This window comes from Accipiter gentilis, chromosome 13 (assembly GCF_929443795.1).
Source record: "Accipiter gentilis chromosome 13, bAccGen1.1, whole genome shotgun sequence".
NCBI lineage: Eukaryota > Metazoa > Chordata > Aves > Accipitriformes > Accipitridae > Astur > Astur gentilis.
This window is the reverse complement of record NC_064892.1, coordinates 22,012,232-22,038,386: the sequence shown is the minus strand read 5'-3', so window position 1 is coordinate 22,038,386 and position 26,155 is coordinate 22,012,232. Positions and strand designations below refer to the sequence as shown.

Below are 26,155 nucleotides of genomic sequence, written 5' to 3'. Positions count from 1 at the left end.
TTTGCCTCAGCTAAGTTTGCAAAAGTGGGCTGCCGCTTTCATACCTATATTTTGGGACAGCTACCCCAATCCAGAAGAAAGTAAAACCAAACATCGCCCTTTCTGCTGTTTGTTTTTATCAAGCTTTAATCAACTAGGAATCCCCTAAAGAAAATTCACAGAGCAAGTTGAAACAACATAATCTGAAGCTCCAGTGGGTTTGGATTAAGTATAATGCATCTCACCACTGTGTTAAACTACCTCAAAATACCACAGATCCATGGACTGTGATTCTTTTGTCCCCCTTGCTTAGAAAACAATGACATCTATTTTATAACTGTACAAGTTCCTGTGAAGGGCACAGATGATCCTAACAACTACACTGAGAAGTATTTCATTCCTTAAAACAGTGGATGTGGCCTGATTTGCATATTCAACTGTTTTCATCAGTATATGCCTCAATTTTTTTCTATAAATTTCGTGCTGTCCTGATGTTCGTAAGACGTTAAAGTATCACAGATATTAAAAACTGAAACTCAATTTACATACCTTGGAAACTGCATTCAGGAAATGTTTCTCTCTGGACAATACCTAAAAAATGCTGTCTATATGCATAAGTAGCTCAAAAGTGGACCATGACAGAAAATGTCCAAGCAGTGTCAGAAATTATTTCAATGTGCTTAAAACTACTCTCTGCAGGCCACTCTGCAAACAAAATAAACCAAGAAGTCAGAGCTACGTATTAGGTACACAGCTATAATCAAGCTATGCTTATAAAAGCATCAGATAGGCAACTTTATAGTTAAACTGGCAATTGAAGAGATGGACTGAGCTCCAGTTTCCCTAATTCTTGCTATTTAAAGTGAATTAATGCTTCATATCAAAAAACAGAGATTACTCAAAAAGCTGCAAGAGGAGGATGGGTGCCGCAGGAAAGAAAAAAGAGTCTCTGAGATCTGAGTCTCCTGCAGACCGTTGCTTGTGGGAGGAAGAAAGAAGGATTATCGCACAGACATGAGGAGACAGATTCAACTCTTGATTACAAGCAAAAACATCAGTGAAATAGCTGTAATTTCACAAATATAAAATTAATGGATGTGAAATCAGAATTACGCTCAGATAGCCTTCACACAGAGATTACTACATGCAGCTCTAAGCTCAACAAAAAAAAATTTAACTTGGGAGTAAATGATATTAGCATCTTCTTGGCCTTTTTCCATTACTATAAAATGGCATTAGTGTAAATGTGACTCAGACTTGGGATCCCTGGTCACTGTTGCAGCCAAGAGCCTAAGTATATGAAATCTCCTTGGCTCTGGTAAAGCGCTAGTGCTAAATTCTGGGAAATGATAACACTGATTCATCTCAAAATAGTCTATATATAACAGCAAGACTAGGCACACATAAAATTATGCACTATCTTGCCTCAAGGTTAGCAACATATTCCTAGTAGAAGGAAAAATGTTATTTTCATTCCCTGCAATCATGTGATAAATAGCTGTAGGGCAGATTCAGCAAGATCTCTAAGGTTGTGATTTTACAATATAATGAATGTATGTCTAGCTTTTTGCCACCTGAAAAAGCAGCAAAACAAAGCAGGACTTGTCAGAATTTTGCTTATGGCAGAAATCAGACATTGTCCAGAACCCTTTATGAGACACATTGCTACCTTCTTAACTAGTTTGATTGTAACATTGACTCCAATACCTCAACAGCTCGGCTTTCCAGCATATGGCATAATTGGAAGCAGCAGCCAGCAGGTATCACAAGTGAATGGGAAATGTCTCCCACTGAGTAACTACTGACGGTGAATCAAGTACCTCATCCTGTAGGTAGGTTTGTGGGGGAAAATAAGAAGCGGGGAAAAAAAGTATGTTGAAAACGAGAGGATCCTTGGATGGGTGGAGCATCTTTGCAGGATATGAAGCAAGCAAATTACCTAGAAAGTTCAGAAGTAGGAAGTACAAAAACAAGTCATTGAGTTTAGATAAAAAATGAAGAGATGAGACAACAGTAAAGGAACATTTTAAGAGGTATAAAACAACTGTTTATCCAGAGTGCTTACCTAAAATAAACGGCAAAACTTAAGGGTAGTTTTAAAGGAATGGTAACCCTTCGGTTGACAGCAATCCAAACCTAAGGACAATTTCAGGAAGACACTTTAACAAAGGTGGGAGACATACACTGATGAGTGCATTCTTAGGAGCAGGCAGTCAAACTACAGCACAAAAAAATTGGAGAAGGCAACTCATGCTAAGGACTGCTCACCTTGCTTGCGAAGGAACAGGCATTTGTTCCTATTCTAGTCATTTATTGTCAACATGGAGTAGACGGTGGATGAAAAGTTTTATTCTGATCACGCTTCCTATAAAACACTGTGTTTTACTGAAGTAAAAATTGAATACAGGCACATCTCTACCATCACCATCATGACTTAATGGCCTGTGTTGAATTAATGTTTTTGATGCTTCATATTACTCCACGTTGGGGGGATGACTGAATTATAACCATTGTATGCAGCTGCAATCATTGATTCAATCGTGCATAGCTTGCAAAACGGTAGCACCAACATTGAAGAAGGTGTGAAAATGCATTGGAATTATAGCAGCTGGTAATGCAAGCCTGGCAGGAACTGTCAGGAGTACCGCTGCTAATATCACCAGAGATGTATGCGAAAGTCCAACAAGGACTTTAATTCAGCCACAGGACCAAATTGTATGGTTTTGCCAGACAGTAGGGCAGAGATTCACTTTGCATCACTTTAGAAGTGTACAAGGACGTAGAATAAGTACACATGTAATTCGTATCCTTAAAGACACCTTTACATTGCAAGATAGTGTAACGTGATTTTACACTGAAGTAGGTTATGCAGTATAAAATCCTGCTAATGATAAGGTATTGTAGTTTCACTTGTACACAGCCAGTTGAGATCAACCCCAGGTGTATTGTTCGGGGCTGACCTCGACCAGCTACATCAAGGTACGAAATACCTGCTTCTTGCCTCCACAAGGATCTTACATTTAGGCAGATACCTCACAATAGCAATCCTGATGCAAAACACACCTTTTTTTTCCAGTGAAGATAGCGCCTTAACAAAAATGAGAAAAAAGGTACATCATGTTTAAAGAGTAATGAGTGTACAGCACAGTCCAAATGTAAATGAGATCAAGCCTATCTCACTCAATTGAGTTGTGCAGAATAACACAAAAACTAGATTTCTCCCTTTGTATTTTGAAAGATTTCTAAGAGCAGCAAAATTTACAGGAGAAAATGTCAAACAAATTGGCTTCACGGATATAAAAAGTGGTATGAATTTTTTGTGTGTACAAGATTGCATCTTCTGGTGCAAGACTTAATGCACTTTGTGAAAGTTATTATGCCGTGGCTTATAAGCTTCAGCTGGATGTGGTGGCAGTTCAAATTTCATGACAGAATGCTAACTTATCTTTGCTATTGAAAAAACTAATGAGGTGGTAAATAGTTGCAGAACGATGTTACATGCAGTGATATGCAGGTTTTGCAGGTTTCTCATTATCTGTGTAACTGTGTACATGTAAAAGTAATGAAAACCCAAAACAGGCAGCAAAAGCTTAAGGGTTTAAAACTGGAATAGAATTGTGTTAGTGTTTTCTAATGGAAATATGATAAATTCAAGCAATCTCAAAAAAAGCCCCTCAATATTTCAGCTAGGGTTGTCTGCTAGGTCTAAGGTCTCATGGGCAGCACTTAGGTGAAGATCACAATTAAGCTAACATAGCCAATTTATTCTCATGCTGGTTTTATTCTAGTCGAGGCAATGGCATAATGTTAAGTAGTCTTAAGGATTCTCTTTGTTACGCTCGTTGCCTGTGGCTTTTAATTGAAGGTGCTATCACAGCATTCCTATCAGACTCCAAATGCCATGAGAAGTAGCAAGCAGCAGCACACCGTGCAGAGGGCTCTCCCGACCCTCAACTATCTTTACTGAGGACAGCAGGAAGTAAGATATAACACTCTTCAGTAGCTAGAGGCTTCCCAAAATGAACTTCAACAATACTGAATACAAGCTAGGCTTGTATTGAGCACTAGGACATGAAAATGTTAAAAACCACCAAGTGCAAGATAGTGAATGCAGAATGTTTTTTAATGTGGTCACCACTGATCCAAAGAAAGAAAGTTCTGAAATTGGGAATTACTTCTGTGACATATTTATGACAGATAAAAATCATAAATGGCAACAAAAAGTACTTTGTCTGGAGCTGATCTGCACCACCTATAAAGCATCTTAGTAGGCATTGCATGAAACCACTCTGCTGAAAAGTGCTCAGCATGCTGCTTTAAACAAGCAGACGCAAGGATCACTGACATTCTGTATATCACAGCAGCACTGCCAGCTTTCTTATTAAAAGAGTAAGTTTTCCTACAAATCCAGACATCCACACTGAGCTTTTAACCATTTTGAAATGTAAAGATACATGAATGTTTTCATCTCTCATCCCAGTCTCCCTTTCAAATTGCTGAATTCAAGAAGCACTATCCAGTTACTGAGTTGCAATCTCCACTGTTCTGCTTTGTGATTTACATTTTTTACTGTTGTTTTCAGAATCAATTTTCTATCATAAGTCTCAGTGAGATACCACACCTATTACAAATTGTGAATGCATTATGCCATCTGTGAGAAAAGTATGAACAATCTTATAAAAAAAAAAAAAAAGCAAGCAAGCAAAACATATATTAAGGAAATATTTTGTCTACTTGTTTTAACTATGACAGATACAGGATGCTACAAAAATAGCTGGTGAAATCCAGCAGGCTAGCTGGTACTATGGTATTGCACAGTACTCCAGCAGCTGTAGGTGAAGATAGATACAGAGGATTTTGGTTGTGTGTGTCTATAATACAGATGTTAACTGCTCTGAGGGCAAATGATTCATACAAGCCATTATACCATACAGCACTAGTTTCACTCCTCCATAATGCACATCTAGGATGCCTATATAAAATCAATTACAAGCAAATCAGATTTGGTCAGTATTAAAATGCAGGTGCGTAACAGTACAAAACCAGCCATCTCTGTTCATCCTATAACTGCTTTTAGTACTTACAAGTCCACTAAATTAAACATACTTCAGATTTTGACATGCAACTTAGGGCCAGATAGATATACTCCCTCAGTTCCCCTTATCACCAGAAGGAGCTGTGCCAGCCAACAACTCTGCAAATCCACAGTTAGGAAGTTAGGCCCTAGTTTCTCGTCTGCCCAAACCTTCAGCTCAGTTTTGCAGTCCAAATGTAGTATGCTACTGAGCTACAGAGGGAAAATGTGTGTTACATATTCCAGGAATGGATTTTCTTCTCAGATTTGTATTAATAACTATAATTCATTCTAATTTGATTCCTTTAAATCTACTGGAACGTGTCGAAGCAAGTATCTATCTAGTTTAGAAAGTGTTTTACTTCCCATATTCCACTTCTATCCAGATAGGCTTCCAGATGCTTCAAATCTTAATGAAACCAGTTGGTTCTTTAAAAGTCCTTACCTACAGCAACGTGTGGTTACGAGTCAGGTGTACTACAACAGATCGCACACAAGATGTGCCACTTCTCTACTGTCATAGTATTCATTTGAGGGGAAATCTCAGATTTCTAATATGTGCATACATATGTTTTATGAAAATAAGTGTGCTCAGAGAATGAAAGAGGAGATTAAAAAGAGAAACAAGAAAGGACAGCAACAATTTCTCAAAAAAGAAAGAGATGTATTTAAGCATCAGCCAAATGACACTATTTTTCAGATCATTTATAGTGGAAGCTTGAAGACTAAAATATTCCACAAGCCATTAGTTTCTTGGTACTCTGTGACAGATTAGAGTATTTCTTAATCAACTGCTAAAGCACAGAAGAAGGCCAAAGCCTAGATTTGAGCAAAGCTGAGTAATACCGAAATCCAGGGATGTTCAGCAGGGATGCTATCAATAGACACATCACAGAGAAGTGCATCAGTTTCTTAAAACTCTCAAAAAGCACCTAGCATTTTGACAATTTCTTAGTCCAGAATTTGAAAAATCACATTAAGAAACAAAAGTTCTGATTTGTAAGCAGGGAAGCAGATTAAAAAACCCCAAAATGTTATGAGATTCAAATTACTTGCTGAAGGTTCTAGGCCACCCCTTTGCCTGGATGAACTTTGAAAGCCTCCACAGCCCACCCAGAAGTGGTCCTGCTCTACTGGTTAAATATTATGGGCTGCATGAGGTGTGTCGCAATGTATTAATTCTATAGCAAAAATGAAGAAAAGCAAAAGTAAATGTATTTAAAACTCATTCATACAATATATTTTCAACTTATTCACATGAGATTGACACTCACACAAATCATAGCGATAGTCAGCTACAGCTTCATTGCCCACCTGGACTGTATCAGTACTCTCAAAAGGACGGCCATCAGAAGTCAAGACAAACAGGATCAGGGCAAACCAAGGGTGGCTTCCCTTCGCTCTATCCATGTTTCTCATCTGTTTCCACAGTATAGACAAGCATTGCCATTTTTAAGTCATTGCAGTTCGAGGAAGAAAAAAGGGGTTGTAAAATAAAAATAAAATGCCAATCATAGTAGCGGATCATCTATCTTGTCTCATTTTGTATTTCTGCTGATTGACAACCTGGTGCTCTTGTAGCATACAAAGGCAAAAAAAATCAGGCGTTCATTTCAAACTGAGATGTTTGACAGATGTAACAGCTTTCTGAAATGAAACTGATGAAATCTCAAATAGGAAAGTCCATCTCCTGTACAGGGGAGAGATTAAATTTCAACAGGCAAGGTTTACTGTCCTTAGGCAGATGCAGATTTCATTTATTTTTTTATTTATCTGGTATTTGTTAAAAATATGGGAGATGACTAGGGCTTTGCTAATGGTGCATAGTCTACCTCCTGCTGCTCTGGATGCCACCGACTTCAGTGCAATACATGTTTCAGGGTACTGTTGTCACAAACTGAAGGCAATTTCAAATTCTCTTACTGGTAACACTAACACTTCACTGATATTTTGACGTGCATTTTTGAAATGGCGAAAGTGAAACAATCTGACAAGTGACTGAAAATCTAGTGCTATAGACACATAGCTAAACCAGAGAGGCAAAAGAAGCATTTTTACACTATAATGCGAATGGCCAGATATGACCAAGGGTAGAGATCAAATGTTTACAACTTCCCTTTTTCTCTACTCACATTCACAGAATGAGGTATCAAGGAACATGCAATGCTGAGGGAAAACAAAAATATGCAGAACAGCACCAAAACAAAATAGCCGGTGTTTCACTGCACCATCTTCCTAAAATAGACAGCTGTACGACTGGCCAGATAACAATTTAATAAAAAATCAGTAAGAGTCTTTCTGTTGATTTGGGAGCCTTTGAATTTGAGCCATAATCTAAAGAAGACTTTCCCAAAGGCAGCTGTGCACATTATACATTTTTGTGCACATATACACTATTCAAATAATACCTTTGCTTAAAGAAATAAACACCCTTAAAACCTTTCTCTTGACTTCAGTGAGAAAACTGGTAAAGGGAAGAGTATGGATGACACTGGTTCATACTCTTCACTGGATCAGACTCTTCACTGGTGTGGGAGGCATCTCACCCAACTATATCCATCAGGTTTGGCAACCAGTTTAAACCAGAATATTTTCTTTAGGGTGGAGTAAATCATGAACCCAGTGAAGCACACTAGATTTGATGTACAATTAGAAGTTAGACAAGATGAATCCCAACATAATGTCCACAGAAGAAAAATCAGGTACTGTGTGCACAGGCGCTGCCAGCTAAGTATACTGTTGAAGATGATACAAATTATACTTTTTGTGAACATCATTGACAGAAATTAGGCTAGCTCTACAGTCAAAAGTTGGCCGCTTGAAGTAACCATAATGTTCAGATATATTCATTACACACTGCAAGGAGAGGGGCTGGCATAACAACAGTATTACCAAAACCAGCCCCACTGAATGGACAGCTACTAAAAAGGGGTTAAATACCACTCCCCTTCAGGCTTATTCTACACAGGAAGGAGGTGTTCCCTTAAATAAAAATTCACGAGTCTGCACCGTGTTCTGGAGCTCCTGGACCCCTTCCTGTAAAACCAAGCTTTTGTTAAAACTTTCTTCCAAAAAATACTGGTAGGAGAAGATAGAGACTCACATAAACCTCAGTGGTGAAAGTATTCCACCATGAAGTTCAGTAGCAAATCCTTAAGGAATATGAGTGAACACTTCCTATAATAACCTGATATATAGATCATATATAGAAACATATATACCCTACAGACATTTTTACATCAAAACCACAATTGCCTCTAAAACCTTATGTGTTTTGAAGGACCATAGATAATGAGACAGAAATTTGCACCTATCAGGTTTAGCCATTTAAGAGATATTACTGCTAGCTACCAATCAACAAGAGGCTATCAGAATGGCAAGTACCATTCACAGCTGAAATGGTCTTCCTCTTACTTTTTTTGGTGTTTTAAAGGCTATATGACCATATAAGGCATAGGCTAAAGTAGCTCATTTGATTGAAAATATTGTACAAGCAGATATTTAACAATTTTTAACAACTAAGAAAACCAATCACAGAATTTTCTTACTAATAACACATGAAAGCCTAGGAGGTATTATGAATATCCTGCAAAATTACAAATAAAAGTTGTTGTATCTAACACTTGATTTGGCTGGAAGGAATGAGGAAGAATGGACAAATATCAGTTTGAGGCTACTAAGGGTTTTACAAATCAATATCAATAGCTATCCTCTTTCAGCTATAAGCCAGTGAGAATACCCAATTTAATTTTTTGGAGTGAGGAGAGGTTGCTATTTTAAAATGCTACCTAGGTCTTATTTCTGCAAACCTGGGGGAGGAAACAAAGGAAGGAAGAAAAATCTGACAGTTGATCCTCCACATTTTATCAAATTCAGCTCAAAATAAAATTATTTTTAATTCACTTGACTTCCAATTAATTTTACATATTTTTTAGATTTTGGAAATATTATCTCAACATCATCCTATTGCTTATGTAAAGAAGTTAACATCAGGAAGAGCTGCTGATGGTGTAAATCATCAGTTTTATCCCAGTTTGGATTTAGCTTCAAATGTTAAACTGTTACTCTAAGAAAGGGCTCCTTATATTCCTCTTGTAGCAAGAAGTGTGCATATTCCAGAACAACAAGTAATAATATTTGTGCACTAAAAACTCAGTGTGGCATTTCACAAAAGAAATGGCAAAACTACAACATCAGCTCGCAGGAAACTACAGACACTACACACCAATGAATCCTGACAAACGCCGAATTACTCAATTTTCCCTCTGTGCAACAGAAGATGCAGGACAACCCATGACAAGACTTTAAAACAAGTTTCCCCCACAACTCACTAGCTGGAAAAGAAACAACAACAAGAAACAAAGAATGGGTAACTTTTGAGATTGGTACAATTTAGACACCTCAGAATGACTACAAACCACATTTTTAACCACCTTTCTCTGTATTATCACACATAATTCATGGTACTCACAAAAACTGAAAACTGAATTGAAAATGCAGGCCAAATCTTTCCAAGATTTGAAAGTCCAGATATTTTTAGTAAGACCAATATGAATTTAGTATTGAAATTATGGTGGCTCCAATGCTTCCTTGAACCCTTAGGTCCTAGGAGTAATCTACACTGGCTTTGTATGGCTACAACAATGTTGCTATACAAAACAATTTCATTTATTTATTTATTTGAAGTCTTCATAATCGCATGACCAATGCCATAGTGCAGTAAGACCAATTTAAGGTGTCTTCTGTCAGTAACGGCTATTTCTGTTTCCACAGAGCTCACTAGAACACAATCCGTTACAACAAAATTATTGCAACTATACTAGAAGGAACTTTTTTGTATGATATTTTAATTATAAAGGAACAGTCAAGATGATACGCATTTTGCATCTAGACAAGCACTTAAATTCTCAGCTAGGTAAGATGCTAAAGCCCCTTATGTTGCAAATGTCTTGCTAAAAAGATACCAATGGAATCAAACAAAAGATTCCACCTTCCCCCCATACTTCAGTAAAATATGATAGCATCCATTCATTTCTTATCTACAGCCTGGGAAATCTATTTCCAGTCAATGGAATGTTACCTCATGTAAACCAGAAATGAACTGCTTAATGCCCACATCAGCCTATTGGGATAAATCATTTTACATACGTTCCACCACAGGGTGGAAAGTCAAAGCAGTAATAAAAGAAGAGGAAAGTAATAGATGATTTTGTGTATGTTTGTTTTTCCTTCAGTGGAGACACGGACATTACAGAATGTGTGTGAGATGGCTGTACTTGAGTAGCAGCTGAGGAAACTTCTGAGTACAGATTTTACAGACCACCATGGTATTTTGTGGGAGAAGTGATACCAAAAATTCAGGTCTCACCTGCAATTCCTGTTAGATCCTTCAGAACATGGTATGTCCATTTTGTCAGTTATATTCTGCATGTTCGGTGCAATTAAATGCTACAGTAAAAAGGCACAGCATCTCCTGAAATAAATGAAACTTGAACTCGGCTATTCTTGAACTGAATTTGCCTAGATGAGGATTGGTCCATTAAGTATTATGTATCTGCCCGATACAGATTACGTATAGATGAGCAGTTCTATTGCAAAAATAAGAATCCTACAACTGATGAAGCAATCTTACTTAGGACTTGAAACCTGCACTTCAGACAGGTAGACTGTGCCCGTAAAGAGTTGCTGAATGTAAATGGGTCACAGTTTTCATATCTTTAACATCTGTTGTTTATACCCAAGAAAGCACATCAGGGGCAAGAAAATTAATTCCCCAATTGCTGTCAACCGAGTTAGGGAACAGCAATAAACAGCTTACTGTAAGCCTCTAGCTACAATAAAATTGCTGTCAATAAAGTGTGGCTGATATGGTTTTGCTGTGCTAGAAGAATAGATTCTTTGGAAGTCAAAATCTGAAATGGAAACCAAAAAGATCCTCCCTTGTTCCTATATACAAAAGAACATTATCACAAAATTCCAATAGTATTAAACTCTCAAGATCCGGTTCTCACTCCTGTGCGTGGCACAAATTTATTAGCATTTGTGAAACTTTGGCTTTGCACATTCAGGACAGATGAGACCCCAGTGATTCTGATAAAAATCTTTTGCATGGGAAACGTTTAAAGAGAAATGAAGCTTGCTAAGCTTTTACTGTCTGTATCTGTATACACAAAATGTTCCCTACTCTAGTTTAGCATTTCTACTGTCACTATTGAAAATGGTATTATAGCTTAGGGTTATGTTCAGATTTCCATTATAACCCCCAGTTTTCACATGCTCTTAACTTTCTGAAAAATTCTTCTTTTCAGCTGAAATTTTCCATGCTTGGTCTCAGCTGAAAGATGAATTTCTTTAGACAGTTGAGCAAAATCTGTTAACCTATTTTTCAGTTATACAAGGATAGAAAAAATACACTGTACATTTTCACCATTTCTAATATTTAGTATAGATACAGATATATAAATATACAGAACTAGAAAACAATTGAATTTTACATGCAGACGTTTTTCCAGGTGACTTGTCCTCACCCAAGACTAATATCCATGCTAACACATAAAAGAAATTAAGCATAAAAAAGAAACAATGGAATTGTATTTTTTTTATACTAAGCAGTAAAACAAGGCCACTAAAAATAATACCGTGCACAGAATTACGGAATGCTATGGTTACAGAATTTTAATATTTGCAGGTGACGTAGACTCTGCACTGCTGTTCCAATGCAGATTTCCATCAACTTACGCACCTTGAAATTGCCACTCTCAGCATAGCAAATTAAGAGTCATTAATGTTTTCAGCTTTTCTTTGCTCTTACATAAACCCTAAAGTTACAAATTTAAACACTCCAGAGTAAGATAACATCAATTACATTTGCCACAGAAAGCTTAAGTGATGTGCATTGATCAGCGGGAGCCTGGCTACTCATTCCTTGATCGGGCAAGAAGTCCATTGACTGAAAAAGGAGTAAAGCAAGCTCCACAGAGCTGATGCTATTGACTCTATGATTAAAAACATACCTTAGTATGGAATGCATTTAATGTGTCAGTCAAGCCCCAAATCCTTAATTTCTGCCATCAGAGCACGGAAATAAAAGGACAGTGTTAACATGTATTTAGCTTTCCTGAATCTACTAGAACTGTGCACACTTCCAAAATTTATAAATTATCATCTTAATTCAGAAAAGTGCTTAGAGTGTGCTTACAGCTGTCTTTCTTGAAGACAACATCTGAAGTCATTTGGACCTTAAGGATCTGCTTCAGTCCCACCACTTTAAATGAAAGTTAAGCACATGCCTAAATGCTATTTGATTAGGAATGAAGACTGAAGGTTTTGCTCATAACCCATACTGACACATATTTTTAAACCTGTGTTATTTGTCACTGCTGCACTTCAAATCTGATTAAATGAAGTTGTTATAATTTAAAACTGGGATAACCACAGTAAATTGGCCCTAATTTCTTTTACTATTTAACCTATTGTTAATCTAATGACACTGAGTGGGAGGTTTTTGTCTGTTTATTTGCTTTTTATTAAGAGGGCTTTCACACAGAAGAATACAACATGTCGTCTTCTACTGTATTTCTGTGTAGCTGTTTGGTGTAGTGACTTACTAATTTGAAGTGCATTTTAAAGTTCAATCAAATACTGAAAAGAACACTGATTGAGAAGCCTGCATAGATTTCGGTATTCTTTATGAGTCATAACACTGATTTTGGAAGCTTAGCTATATAAGCTGGTGGTGTGCAACATCCTTCTCGTACTCCTAATTATGTGAATTAGCATTTAGAACAATCCCAAGTTCAAGTATTCAAAAATGCTCTTTTCAGAACATCCACCAGGTTTACTGCAAGATAGGCACTTGAAGAAGGCTTTGGTTTTTATACTGGGTATTTCTGAAACATCAGCCTGTGCAATTCAAAGTGACATATGAAGATTTAACCACAGAATTTCCACTAAATTTATTGACGATTGCACAGAAATTACCCAGCAAAAAAATACTAAGAAATTTGTATTTAACAATCTAGTTTTGAATTCTAAAACCTTTCTGACTTAGGAGCCAGTTCTAACAGATTTCTAGGGCCAAGCTCCCATTATCATTAACGGGATTTTGCTTGAATGAAGTCCAAGTGTGGACTTAGGTCTCAGCTCTCTATTAATATTAATGTATCTGCAAGATACATCGCATGTGTATTTATCTTGGACTGAAAGAAACTGTAAGTAAAAATGGAAGATGCTAGTATTTCTTAGATATATATTAATCCTATATTTCTTCTTTCCCTATCTTAACATCCTCCACGATTCCCACACCCTTTGCAAACCACGTAAAGAAAACTTGCCGAATATATAGGTAACTTAATACAACTTCCAACATTAGATACAGAGAAATTAATTATGTTAAACCTCAAGAAAACAGTACGGTGGCACAGAACTAAGTATCTCTTCCTAAAGGAATTATGAAAAATGTTTTTCAGATACTGTGGCATTAGCATACACTACTGTTCAGTAAGATTTTTAAGTCTGAATACTTTGCTTAAAAGCCATACTCTATCACAAATCTAAATAAAGACCTATGAAAGTTGTATTTAACTCCTGTGCCAATGAATATTAGCTAAAATGCATCCTTATTTCAGGATTTACAGACAGAATAATCGGAAGGCTGCTAACGATTACTGCCATCGCTGGCTATACTCCCCCAGCCAAAAGTGACAAGGGGGCATAAAAAGGTTACGTCCTGTAACACTCTTCATTGGGGGTGGGGGGTGGGGGTGGGGGGTGGGAAGACGCTATCTCCTTCCCCACAGAAAAAAAATACACAAGCTTAGTTTAGACAACTGTCTACCTAAGAAAGAGTTATATTTTCAGTTACATACAATATTTCAGCCTTTGCAGGGAGCGATACAAGTCATACGGTACGAGTGTCTGCTGACTTCAGAAAGGATTCAATAAGACTTCAGTGGAATTTGAATCAGGTCCATATACAGGTATAATGACTGATATTATTATTAAACTGAAACCAGTGTATTTAATATAATGAACACAGGTGACTGAAAATACTGCCAGTAGTTTTTTTGGGGGGTTGTTGGTTTTTTTTTCCCCTCATATGCAATTTCACTGTGCAGAGCTTATACATTCTGTCAGGTAAATCATTTTTTGGGTCTCAACTGGCTCTAGATGCTGTGGGGGATTAAGTCTGAGTTTCCTATCAGAGTTTGGAAAGCTAATTTAAGCTAAATTAACAACATCTCAGAACAGAAAAGGGATGTGTGGGTTGCGGCTGTTACATGTGGTAACTAAAACTGGGGAGAAAACTTCAGCTGAGTAACCACAGATTACGCAGAGCTCTCCTATAAATTTGTTGTTGTTTTTTTTTTAAATTGGTTCTTTTTTTAACTTATGCTGACAGCATGCGTACAGTGTTGTGTAACAGCCTTGACGACGGCTCTGGGAGCATACCCTTCTTTAAAGTCATTAGAAAGGTTAAGGTTTTGTGAGAATCTTCTGCGATGTTTTTCAGTGTCTCGTTGTAAGGACGACTTGTTTTAGAGCAGTTACTTTAGCAGAACTGCCTCACAAGTGCTTGTTTTATTCTTGGCATCTTGTTAGCGTGACACCTTACAGACACCCAAAGTCAAGACACAGTTCTGGGAACGTCACATTCATCTCAGATAAGGCTAATGCAACAGTAAGAGGATGACTTTATCCTAAACTTGGCTACTGTCAAAATCTTTTTGCAAAGACAAGCCTAAATGTGTCTCACTTGATTCTCCAGGATTCACATTCCTAATAAATTCAGACAAACCACCATCACTTGGAGAGCACGGCGCCAGCAGGAACGCGAACGCGACCCTTAACGCCTACGACGTCGGTGCGGCGAAAGCGAAGCGCCAAGGAAGCTGCCTCGCAACGCGCGGAAACTTAACTACTGACCACTCCAGTGCAACTATCATTAAATAAAAGAAGGTTCTTTGGCTGTAATATCAGCTTGATCCTGCCCCCCCCCCCCCCCCCCCCCCCTTCCCCAGCTACCGCAGGGCTGGCGCCGGGCCAGCGTAAGCGACGCGGTACCTTGGTGCCATCTACAGGCCGGCCCGCCCCGCTCCGCCCGTGGCGAGAGGCAGGCCCCCCTAAAATAAATTAAGACAGCGCCGCATTTAAATCTTTATTAGCAAGGAATTATTAGACCTAAGAAAAACTAATGCTGGATTTGGTTGAAATATGAGTTTCTCAGCCTCCTAATCCGTCCTCATATGGCGTATTTCGCAGTTTAAAATGAGTTATGACAGATCACTTATGCATTACTAAGATGAGAAAATATTTACAATGGGCTGACTTCTTTTTCCTGCATAATTCAGATGTATTCAGAGAACGCATTCCTTTCAAAAGTATGCTTTGGCCATTTTTTAACACACGCAACAAACTGTCTCTGCGATACCAACTTTCATCTATTACAACAAAATCGTTTTGAACGCAAAACAGAGGAAGACTTCCGTATGGCTTAGTTATATCCTACCAACAAACCACGTGCTTCACAGATGAAGTAGCTTGGAAATTTGGCCGTCTTTCTTAGGGTAAAAAATTAACCCCTTCAGGAACTCTAACTTAGCAAGGTTCTAAATCAGCTTGAACTGTAAAAGAAACTCAAGCCAACTCACTTCGCAATTTGAAACTGAATGTACATATCCCTTCAATCTTGAAACAGTCAAGTTTTCTGACTGAAATTTAGCATATAAGGAAACAGTTTTTCTTCTTCAATAACTTTTACATTTGGACACTCAAATACTGGGGAGAAAAAAAAAACTCTTTTGGTGGTTTTTTTTCAGTTTTGTTTATGCACATGTATGTGCAGATGCACAGATGCATAATAGTCCTTTAACAATCACTATTCTTCAAAGCCCAAAGTATCAGAGGCATTTTACAAATGCATGGTTAAGCCCCAGGTAAATGATAGAGGGGTCAAGTTTTGGGTTTTGTTTGTTTTTGCTTTGTTTTTGTTTTTGTTTTTTTTTTTTTTTTTTTTTTTGTTCCCCCCGTAATGTAACTAAATTAAATTAGACTGAAACAAAAAAACCCCACAACATAGTGGCACTTTTAATACTGGTTGATCGGGCACTTGTATGCAGTACTTATAGACCAGTAAAAGTGCTCGTTTACCTGTCTGGTGTGTAAGGGGCCCTTTGTCTTGAAGCCTCCTTGGGAACTGCACTCTGAGGCACTGAAGTGATCTGAACTAGTGGAAGAGCGTTTGGAAAGGGTGTCACAACCACCAACAAAGGTGTTGTCCAACGGGAGTTCCTGAATCACATGGTGCTTTTTCACTGAAACTGGAGTGTCAGGTTTGAGATGAAAAGCAGACTGCGGAGAGGCAGATTTGTAATGCTTGGCAAGGTCAGGACTGTTAGGCTTAAAGGTTGTTGGTGGTGCTGTGCCCCAATCAAATCTTCCTATACTTTGCTCCTCCAGCTCTGCTGGAAGGCTTATTGTCCCGTTGATAGGTTCATGAACTGCATCATCAGGTTTGGACTCCTCAATGGTCACAAAGTTCAAAAGAGAGCTCTTCGGAGATTTCCTTTTCTTCCTTTTCTTTTTCTTGTTTTGCTTGTTCTCCTGATTGGGAGACATCCACTCAGCACCTTGCTTGCTCCTCTGGGCGGCTTTGAATCTGGATGCGTGTCGACAGCGAACGAGAACCGTGACAAATATCACCACTATGACAACCATGGCACCCGCCACAATAGCGATCATGATCGTGAGATAGTCCTCGTTTTGGTAGGGCTGGCTACTGTCCCCTATGTTCCGGTCCAAAGGCGTTTCCATAGTCCTGCGTATCAAGTCATAAATATAAGAGGCATTTCCAGCAGTATCATTTACATACAAAAACACAAGCACGAGAGTATGCAGGGATTTGGGATAACCCAAATCACTTATGTTGACAACTAAGCGATGCAGCCCTACATCATTAGGAGTTGGTTTTTCTTCCAGAGTGATATTACCTGTCACTGGATCAATCCGAAACAAACCCTTGTTATTTCCGCTTACAATTGTGTACTTAAGCTCGGCATTCATGCCAGTGTCTATATCCACAGCAAAGACTTCGGCTACCACTGATCCTGGAATTGCTGAGAGTGGCACTAGCTTAAAAGAAGTATTAGAAGGTGGGTAGATGACAACGGGGCTGTTATCATTAACATCCATGACGTTTATGGTTACTTTCGCTGTAGAAGAGCGAGGAGGTTGCCCTCCATCCACTGCCTTAACATCAAAGGTGTAGGAGCTCTGCTGTTCTCGATCAAAAGAAACATTGGACTTTATAACTCCAGAGTACGGATCCAGCACAAAGTTTTCATTGTCATTCAGGATGGAAAGGGTCACTGCTTTATTTTCCCCGGCATCCGCATCGGTCACCGTGATCACCCCCACCGTGCTATACTTTGGTAAGTTCTCCGATACGAAAAACTGGAAGTGATTATGAGTAAATTTGGGACTGTTGTCATTTTCGTCCAACACAGTAACAATTACAGCTGCTTGACTCTGCAAAGGAGGGGTGCCATTGTCTCGGGCTGTAACAGTGAAAATGAAACGCTCCTGCTCTTCTCTGTCAAAAACTCTGGAGGCTGTCAAAACTCCTGTCTTTCGATCCAGATCGAAAAAGGAGGCATTAGGGCCGAGCTGATAAACAATGTCTGCATTTTTCCCACTGTCTTCATCTGTGGCACTAATAGTTGTTAAGTATAGACCACGCCGGTTGTTTTCAGAAACTGACAGCTCAATTACAGGCTGGCTGAAAATCGGAGGGTTGTCATTTTCATCCTCCAGTTTAACTCTTACCAGGGCAGTCTGGTTCAAACTGGGCTTGCCAGAATCAGAAGCAACAATTTTAAAGCTGAATTCTTTGGTGCCCTCATAGTCCAACAGGGAAGACGTCTCTAACAAATACTGGTTGTCGTAAACGGCCTTCAAGTGGAAGGGGACCTCTCTCTCAATGAAACAGATCACTTTGCCGTTCACATCAGTGTCCTTATCTGAAACCGTAATTAGCGCAATCTTTGTATTGATGGGATCTTTCTCAGATAAGTACACTGTGCCATTGATGGGACTTATAATGTACCTGAGGTCTATGTTAGGAGGGTTATCGTTTACATCAGTGACATTGATGGTAACGGTTGCCCGGGCCGGTGTAGAGCTACCATCACTAGCCAGCACCGTCACTTTGTGAATAGCAGTCTCTTCTCGATCTAAGGACCTCTGAACTGTAATCAGCCCTGTGGTGTTGTTTAAAGCAAAAAATCTTTTGGTTGCAGGGGCGACCTGGGCACCAAAAATGTATCTGATTTCTGCATTGCTTCCTATATCTGCATCTGTAGCATGAAGCTGAATTACAGAAGTGCCTACAGGGGCATTCTCTGGTATATGAACCTCTACTTGACTCTCTTTAAACACTGGCCTGTTATCATTAACATCACTTACTGTGACTTGCAGGATGGCTGTGCTGGATTTCTGGGGGGTACCTCCATCCTCCACCTTGATTTTCATCACGTAGGTGTCCTTTTGCTCTCTGTCCAAGTTCTGCTGCACGATCAGCTGAGGCCATTTCTCTCCTTCGGGAGTTTCTACAATATCCAGTCCAAAGACACTCTGCCCGTTTAACAACTCGTAGTGCTGCACACCGTTGAAACCTGTGTCGGGATCTGTTGCTGATGGTATTGGAAAGCGACTGTTGATCAGAGTGTTTTCTGGGATGGAGATATTGATGACAGGGGATGGAAACATGGGTGCATTGTCATTAGTATCCTTTACAATGATTTTTATTTTGATCAGCCTAAAAAAGTCATTGGGGAGAATCACCACTTCGAGTTCAAAGAAACACTCGTTTTCTTCTGCGTAGGAAGCTCCAGCACAGAGTTTTTCTCTGTCTATTCTGTTAGATGTCGTAAAGATTTCCCCGGTGTTACTGGACACTTTGACCAGAGGGGCATCCCCTGCTTTAGACACCAGTCTGTAGACAAGGCTGGCACTGGTCCCCGTGGCAGCGTTGATGTGAGAAATGTTCAGGTCCTTTGGTATGTTCCCTATGGGTACGTTTTCAGGCAGCTCCTCTCTAATAGTGTAAATAAGTTCTTGAGCTACAGCAGAATCCAGCCTTAAACAGGCAATCAAAGCGGCCAACAGGTAAAAATCCCTCAGGTCCATGATAATGTTTTTATTCTCTTTTCCCGGATTTTAGGACTTAAAGGTTTCCAGAGAGGAATGATGCGCGATTTGCAAGAGGAGGCATGCATGGACTGCAGGATGCATTACATCTCATTTCTTATTTGGAGACAGCACTGTCAACACAACCACACAGAACAGCATTATTGGCTTTTTAGGCATGACAAATCCACAATCGCCAACTACTACCTGTTTTTGCAATGCACGCTTGCAGCAGTACGTTTTCCCACTGCTCCCTTTTACAAGCAATCCCTCCGGACAAATGCACCAATATCCCGTCGGCTGCATTTGCACAGAGCGAGAATGGAAATAACTACTTGCGGGATTAAGGGTAGCTACCGTTTTCAACACGTACTTTCTGAAGAATTTCGTGGTACACCGTGTAATCCGTAACGTGCATTACCCCGCTACCCTCCTCCACCCAGTCATTTGGTGCAAGTCAAAAACCTTCCCGCACTACTTCTGGATTCTAAGTGCTATGTCAGCTGCCAAATGCAATTTGTTGTTTGCTTCCACACGTATTTTTTTTAGCTCTTGCCAACCAGCTTTTTCTCTGCTCCTGGTGCCTCGCATCCCCCTCTCCAGCTTTGGTACTGGGAAATAACCACCCGGACATGCTGCTGCTGCAGCAGTCGTCACTGGCTACTTCCCATCCCTGCTAACTGAGGAGACAATAACAGGACTTACAGTTTCTTACACTCTCAGCTCAATGTTGCCTGTCCAGATGTTGGATACTTCTCCTTCTGTTTAATAACCTTAAACTTTCTTTCTTTGTTTCTAAACACAGTCTAAATCAGGGGGCTGGAAATTCCAAATGCAACTTAGGAGCAGCCCGCATGTTTACAGATTGGGGGGGGCGGGGGGGGGGGGGCGGGAATCTATTTTCTGATGACGAGAGGAGGAAAAAGGTGCAGCCTTTCCCCATTGACACCGATCTCCCTTCAGGATGTTATTAGCAGCTGCCACACATAAATACTGCAGACTAATAATGCAGGTGACAAAAAAAAAAAAAAAAAAAAAAAAAAAAAAAAGGCAAGCTACAGACAGACTTCTGTTCGCATGCTCTGCTAACGGCGAATTAGCCGGGTGCAAGGCTGCCGGCACCTCCAGTTTGGCGGACCCCGGCAGCCCCTAAGCACTAATCTTATCTGCATTAAGCTGCACGATAGCTGATGCCCGTGATTACTTCCAGCAGAGTGATGCAGGTAGGGATGCAGAGACAGCGAGTAGGTGAGCCTTTGCCACCAACATCAACTGAATCCGAAACACTGATCCTTTCCCTAGAGAAACACAGTGCGCGTTGGCTTTTTTTTTTTTTTTTTTTTTTCTTTTCCTCCCCCCCTTTAAATGAAATGCATCGCAGTGTATGGGTAACTTCGCACTTACGTTGGTTGTCTACCTTTGACGATCTGCTGCAGCTAAGCAATGATCTGTTCCAGCAGATACAGCACAATGCATCTGGTAAACCACCAGTTTTGGAGAAATCAGCAGCAGCCAAACGCGTCCTCCTTGAGATATGTGTTGCTTCGGGGTGGCAAATTAGCAACTCCAGGGAACAAATTCACAGTTCTGCCGTTAGTCATCCTCTCCACGTTTCATTTCTATTAAGCGGCGATCCTTCGGGCGTCTAACGTGCACGCAACAACCCAAACAAACAGCAAGCAAAAATCCGGTGCACTTCTTTAGACCGGGGGTATTTTCCACTCTGCACTGCACACGATCTCCATCCCTCCCTCGGCAGAGCAGAGCCAGCTACATCAAGTCTGCAACTTCTTACTGGAAATGACAAGAGTTGGTCTGGCGGTGCTTCTCTCTCCCTCTTTACCTCTGGGGTGATAGTTGCCCACCAAAAAAAAAAAAAAAAAAAAAAAAAAAAAAATAAAAAAATCCTAATAGGTTATTGCTTTAGTGACGGGAGGAAGCGACGGCGCTCTCTCTCTCTCTCTCTCTCTCTCTCTCTCCCCCTCCCTCCCTCCTCCCTCCCTCCCAGCCTCTCTCCCTCGCACACGCTCTCCCCTTCTCTCTCTCTCTGAACTGAAATTCTTGATATAACTCTCAATAAGCCCAGAGGGAGGGTGTGAGCGGCGCGAGGCCCCCCCTCCCGCCGCACCGCATTGGTCCGCGCCGGCGGGGGCGGTGGATGGCGGAGCTCGGCCCCGGCATTGGCCGCCGGGCACGTCGCTTCCCGCCCCGCCCCGCCCCGGCCGGCGGGGGCGGGCGCCGGGCGCGGTAGCTCCGCTCCGCGCCGCGCGGAAGAGGGCTCGGCGGGGGGCGCGCGCGCCGGTCGGGGAGGGGAGGGGGGTGTCGGCCGCGGGCGCGGAGGCAGGCGCGGTGCGGGGGGGGGCGGGGGGGGGGGGAGACGGGACACGACACACGACTCAGCGGGGGCCGGGGCGGCGGGCTTGCGAGCAGCCCCGCGGTGATCCGGGAAAACCCGGGGGTGGAGGTGGGTTTGGGCTGGTGGTGGCTTCTTTGGGGCGGGTGGGGTTTTTTTGGGGGGGGGTGGGTTGTTTTGTTGTTTGGGGTTTTTTTGGGGGGAGGGGTGCCTCCGAGCGCGGCCCCCCCCCCCCCCCTCCTCCCCCTTCCTCGGCCCCTGCGCGGGGGAGCGGGAAGCGGGTCCGGCGCCGCGCAGCGCGGGTGGGCGCGCAGTTTCCGCCGCCCGGCGCGGGGCCGGCGCCGCGCAGCGCCGGGGGAAACAGCCTGCCCCGGCCCTCCTCCGCGCGGGCCGGCTTCATGTTTAATACATGGCCCCTCATCTATAATTGACGCCGCTCCGACTCCAGCCCCGTCTCGGCTCCCATTTACGCCCGCACACCTTTTCTCCTTCCCCTTCCCGAAGGGTCAGCCCAGACGCTCGCCGGAGGAGGGAGAGAGCCGCTCGGCGGGTTTGGGGTTTGTCTGCTTAAACATCGAGCTGGAAAACATTCCCCTCTGTGGTTTGGTAAATAATGAAAGTGATCGTTTCGCCTTCCCCGTAAATGACACAGGTAAATTATCCGGCTAGCCACAAGAAGCATCGCATGCCTGGGAGACGGCGTAATGAAATGCCGATGCATTACAATACGAGTGACCTCAAAAGTGTGACAAGAAGATGATTATAGTGCATTATATATAGTGCGTTAAATGTATTGCCTTTTTCAACGTTTTCTGAAGCATGAATGAACCTTCGTTTGACTGTGCTTTTATTGCCAGCGTTTCTTAGCTTGAACTTGCGAGCCGCGTGACACGGTACCTATCCAATTTAGCGCGCCCAGGGACGCGGCCACGCTGGCTGCTGTTTCTGGTTAAGCCTTTCAAATACATACGCGCACAAACCCCAAAGATAACGTTTGACTGTTTCTGTACACGGGACTGTATCTAGCTAATTCACGCATTTTCAGTCGATGGCGTTGGCCAGCTAAAGGTCCGAGTTCCTACCTTGGGAGATTTTACGTTTTCAGATGCAGGCTCCTACCTTTAGACTCCCATATGCGTCTGCACATACGACACAGTGTTAACTAATGGTGGAAGCTGCTTGTATCTGTCAGAGGTCAGTAATTTGCATGGCTTGGTATTGTGCGGTACATACTGATAAATGTACGCATCCTTGCTAGTCACAGGGATGCAGGCGCTGTATGTGAGCACCGCGCATCCTGTAATCCCATGATGTGTAAAGATTACGCGCTCTTTAGTTTTGCTGTGCTTTGTATTTGTGTCCAAGAGACTCCTGTTACAGATACACACGGAAAAAAATTGATCCTGGTTTTGATGACATCGAGTAATGGTAGCAAACGGAACTGAATCTAATAATAGTTCAAGAAAAACCTTCATTATGTAATACAGAAAGGATGGCTACAGCCCCAGCATTGAAAGTCAAGCAAGTGACATGAAGGAGCAACCTTACTGCCAAACCACTTAGAAAAAGAATTCTGTGAATGAATTAAGTATGCAGTTCTTTCGTCTTTTAAAATACCAAGCAGAACAGCCATTAATAAAGAAGATAATTAGAACTACTAGCATTCTGCGTAATGCAGTCTGCTTCTGAAATACGGCACGTTTATGTATGCGTTAATAATGCACACATTTTTCCTGACACTAGTCATATCACAGCAGTATGGCATCACAGACGTTTTATAGCCTCATTCTAGTAACATCACAGACATATAACATTCTTATTCTAATCACACCATAGTCATTTCAATGTCACATTGTAGTCACATCACATAGCCTGGTAATAATTATTTAACTTTATTGCTAAGCTGAATAGTTTTCTGTTTGCTCAGGGATGACTTTAACTTGTAGTCAGAACTGATTAGCACATGCTCATAAATGAACTCTTCTCATGTACACAGGGTTAGCCTCATGAAGAGTTAGGAAGAGAAAAAAAAAAAAAAAAAAGTAGAATTTCAATGAGCGGGACGATGGTGGCTGTTCGATTTAAACCCAGCCCGGTCACAAGTCACAATAATAGCATATTTTTGCTGTTTTCTGAAGTTGTTTTAAAAAGCCAAAGATGTTTACGTGCAAACCTGTCATGTTAATGTTTATGTGCTTGCTTTAAAATGCTGTAGTTCTTTAATCATGCATTATTAACCTCACAGAAGAGGCAGGTCTTCAGACCGTAGTGTTTGCAGAACAGATTGTAAAATTGAGGCCCGGAGTACCGAAGGGGCTAGAACTGTCACAATTGCTTCTAATAATGGGAGAAAATGAATAGAGAGGGCTGAGTTCCTGCGCGGGAGCTGGAATCGCCCAGTGCAGCCTTGCGCTGCGCCTGAAACGTGAGTGAGGACCTGCTCGGAAAGAGTTCCCATGTTCACTTGAGTAGCCATGTTTTATCCTCCAGTAAACGTTTATTCGCTCACTCTTATATTTGAGAAAACTGCCGTATTTGATGTTACGCTCTCCTCAGATGCAGCTATGTACCATTATTTATACTGCTCCTTAATAGTCTCCTTTCTTTACCGTGATCTATTAGGCTTTTGTCTGCATATAAGAACACTGGACTCCTAATCACATCATAACCTATTAAAATGACTTCTGTATTATAGCATATTAACTATTCATCCACATCATTGCTTGTTATCTTCGCCTCCATATTATTATGTATCAAATTCTTTCCCATATCGTATTTGACTCAAATTCTAGCATGCTAGAAACTGACTCCAATTATTCTGTACTAGCTATAGTCAAATTGCACTAAGTGGAATTGCTTACATTGTATCATACTGGCTACAGGCTCACACAATACATTATACATGAAACTGATTCACATTATGCTTAGCTAACTAAAGACTTTAATCTTGAAGTGCTGAGCATAAAATGCTATCATTCTTCACTGAACTGGCTCTGGTCACTTGATCATTTTGTACCTGGGATTGCCTCTTACAGGCTGTTATTATTAAAGCAAAATGGCTTTTCCTCTCCTGCAGTTCTACCACTTTCTAGGGAGAGCTGATTCATATGCTAATGAACGAGCTCTTTCACTTCATGCCATCGCACTGCAACACTGGCACCTCACCTATGGTGCACCTATAGCATGTCCCCTTCAGTCCCACATGGTGAGAAAATGGGTTCCAAACATCTGCTTGTGTGTTCAAATAGCAGGTTATGTACTCGCTATTTAGCAATCCTTAGCATTATCCCTGGAGGCCTTGTTTCTTAAATGTTGCTTACATCATTAGCAAATACAGCCTTGGTCCCATCGCCAGTAGGGCATAGTCAAGGCCAAATTGCCAGTTCTGCTGAGATCTTTCAGGGTGTTCCTGATGTTGTCGTCCCCGGAAAGAGAAGGAGTTTGGAGTTCAGCGTGGCAGGTGAGAAGCGAGGACTCCTCCTGTTACAGACAGCATTTAATCCATCAAGTAGTCCGCCTCCACACGGCAGACAGGCGTTTGCTCGACTCAAACTAGCACTGGCGTTGCTCTGTCCTTGCCTCGGGCTTCTGCCACGCTTCAGTCCCACGGTAACCTCGGGAAATCCACTTCTTACATGAAGTACTGGGCCAAAGAGTGATGCTTAACATCTGACGTGCTCCGAACCCCCAAAGCTTCAGGGAGCCTGAAGACAAGAATGCCACAAAGGTGGGAGCAGCGTACGGAGAGAATTGTGGAGCCCATGTTTTCTGCACATCCTTACAGGCATGTTTCTCCTTACAAGCATGCTGCTTTTGTCCAGACTTTATACAACTAATGGTTTGGTTTTCAGGAGCTTGCTTCAGAGTTTCCTTCTCTTCTTGGGTGTAGGGGTTGAACCTTGAGTCTTTATTTACGTGAGTAGTTCAAAGGAAGTCAATGGAAAGATTTTTGGTAATGTAAACCATACATAACTACAGCATTTCAAAAAGCCAGGTAATTGAATTATAAATTATATTTAATGTATTTAATATACTGATTTTTATAATTTCAATTTAATTGTTTTTCAGAATGGTCGTGAAGGCTCTAGGAAAGGAGAAGCTCTTAAGCAAACAGTTCAGGACTATATATTAATCTGTACTCTTAAATAAACAGTAATAGCTAAGTCAGTTAATGATTAATAATTTAAGCCAATCGAGCTGCTGAGATGGGGCACTAGTTGCAGAATTGGGCCCTTTTATTGTGTCTTTCTTCAGGAAGATAAACTCAGTCCCTGGATAATCAAATCACAAAAGGGGCAGGTGACGACCTTCATTCCATTTGAATGGCAGAACTAAATTTAACTGAATTTGCCATTTTTTTTTGACTGACAAAGATTGCAAATGTCAGTTCATGGCTCTGAAGGGTCTACAAATGCACAAGCTGAAAAGTGGCATTTTGCAGTGCCAGTGTTTAATCCCCGTCACTGTACGATTCAGCAAGGTGCCGAACTCCCATTAATTATTGCTGTTTATTTAAAGGTACAGATTAACGTACAGACTTTAATTGTTTGCTTGAAAGTGTGTGT

At 41.0% G+C, this 26,155-nt stretch overlaps 1 protein-coding gene across 1 annotated transcript in view; it reads right to left on the bottom strand.

Annotated features, from left to right (window-relative positions):
• The window catches only part of PCDH9 (protocadherin 9), a 687,142-nt gene extending 666,171 nt beyond the window's left edge, over nt 1-20,971 (bottom strand). The window contains exons 1-2 of the mRNA XM_049815746.1: nt 20,642-20,971; nt 16,202-19,371 (exon numbers count right to left, since the gene is read on the bottom strand). Coding sequence (XP_049671703.1) covers nt 16,202-19,237 — 3,036 coding nt within the window. The 5' untranslated portion in view covers nt 19,238-19,371; nt 20,642-20,971. The remainder of the gene's footprint in view (nt 1-16,201; nt 19,372-20,641) is intronic.
• Between the last annotated feature and the right edge of the window lie 5,184 nt (nt 20,972-26,155).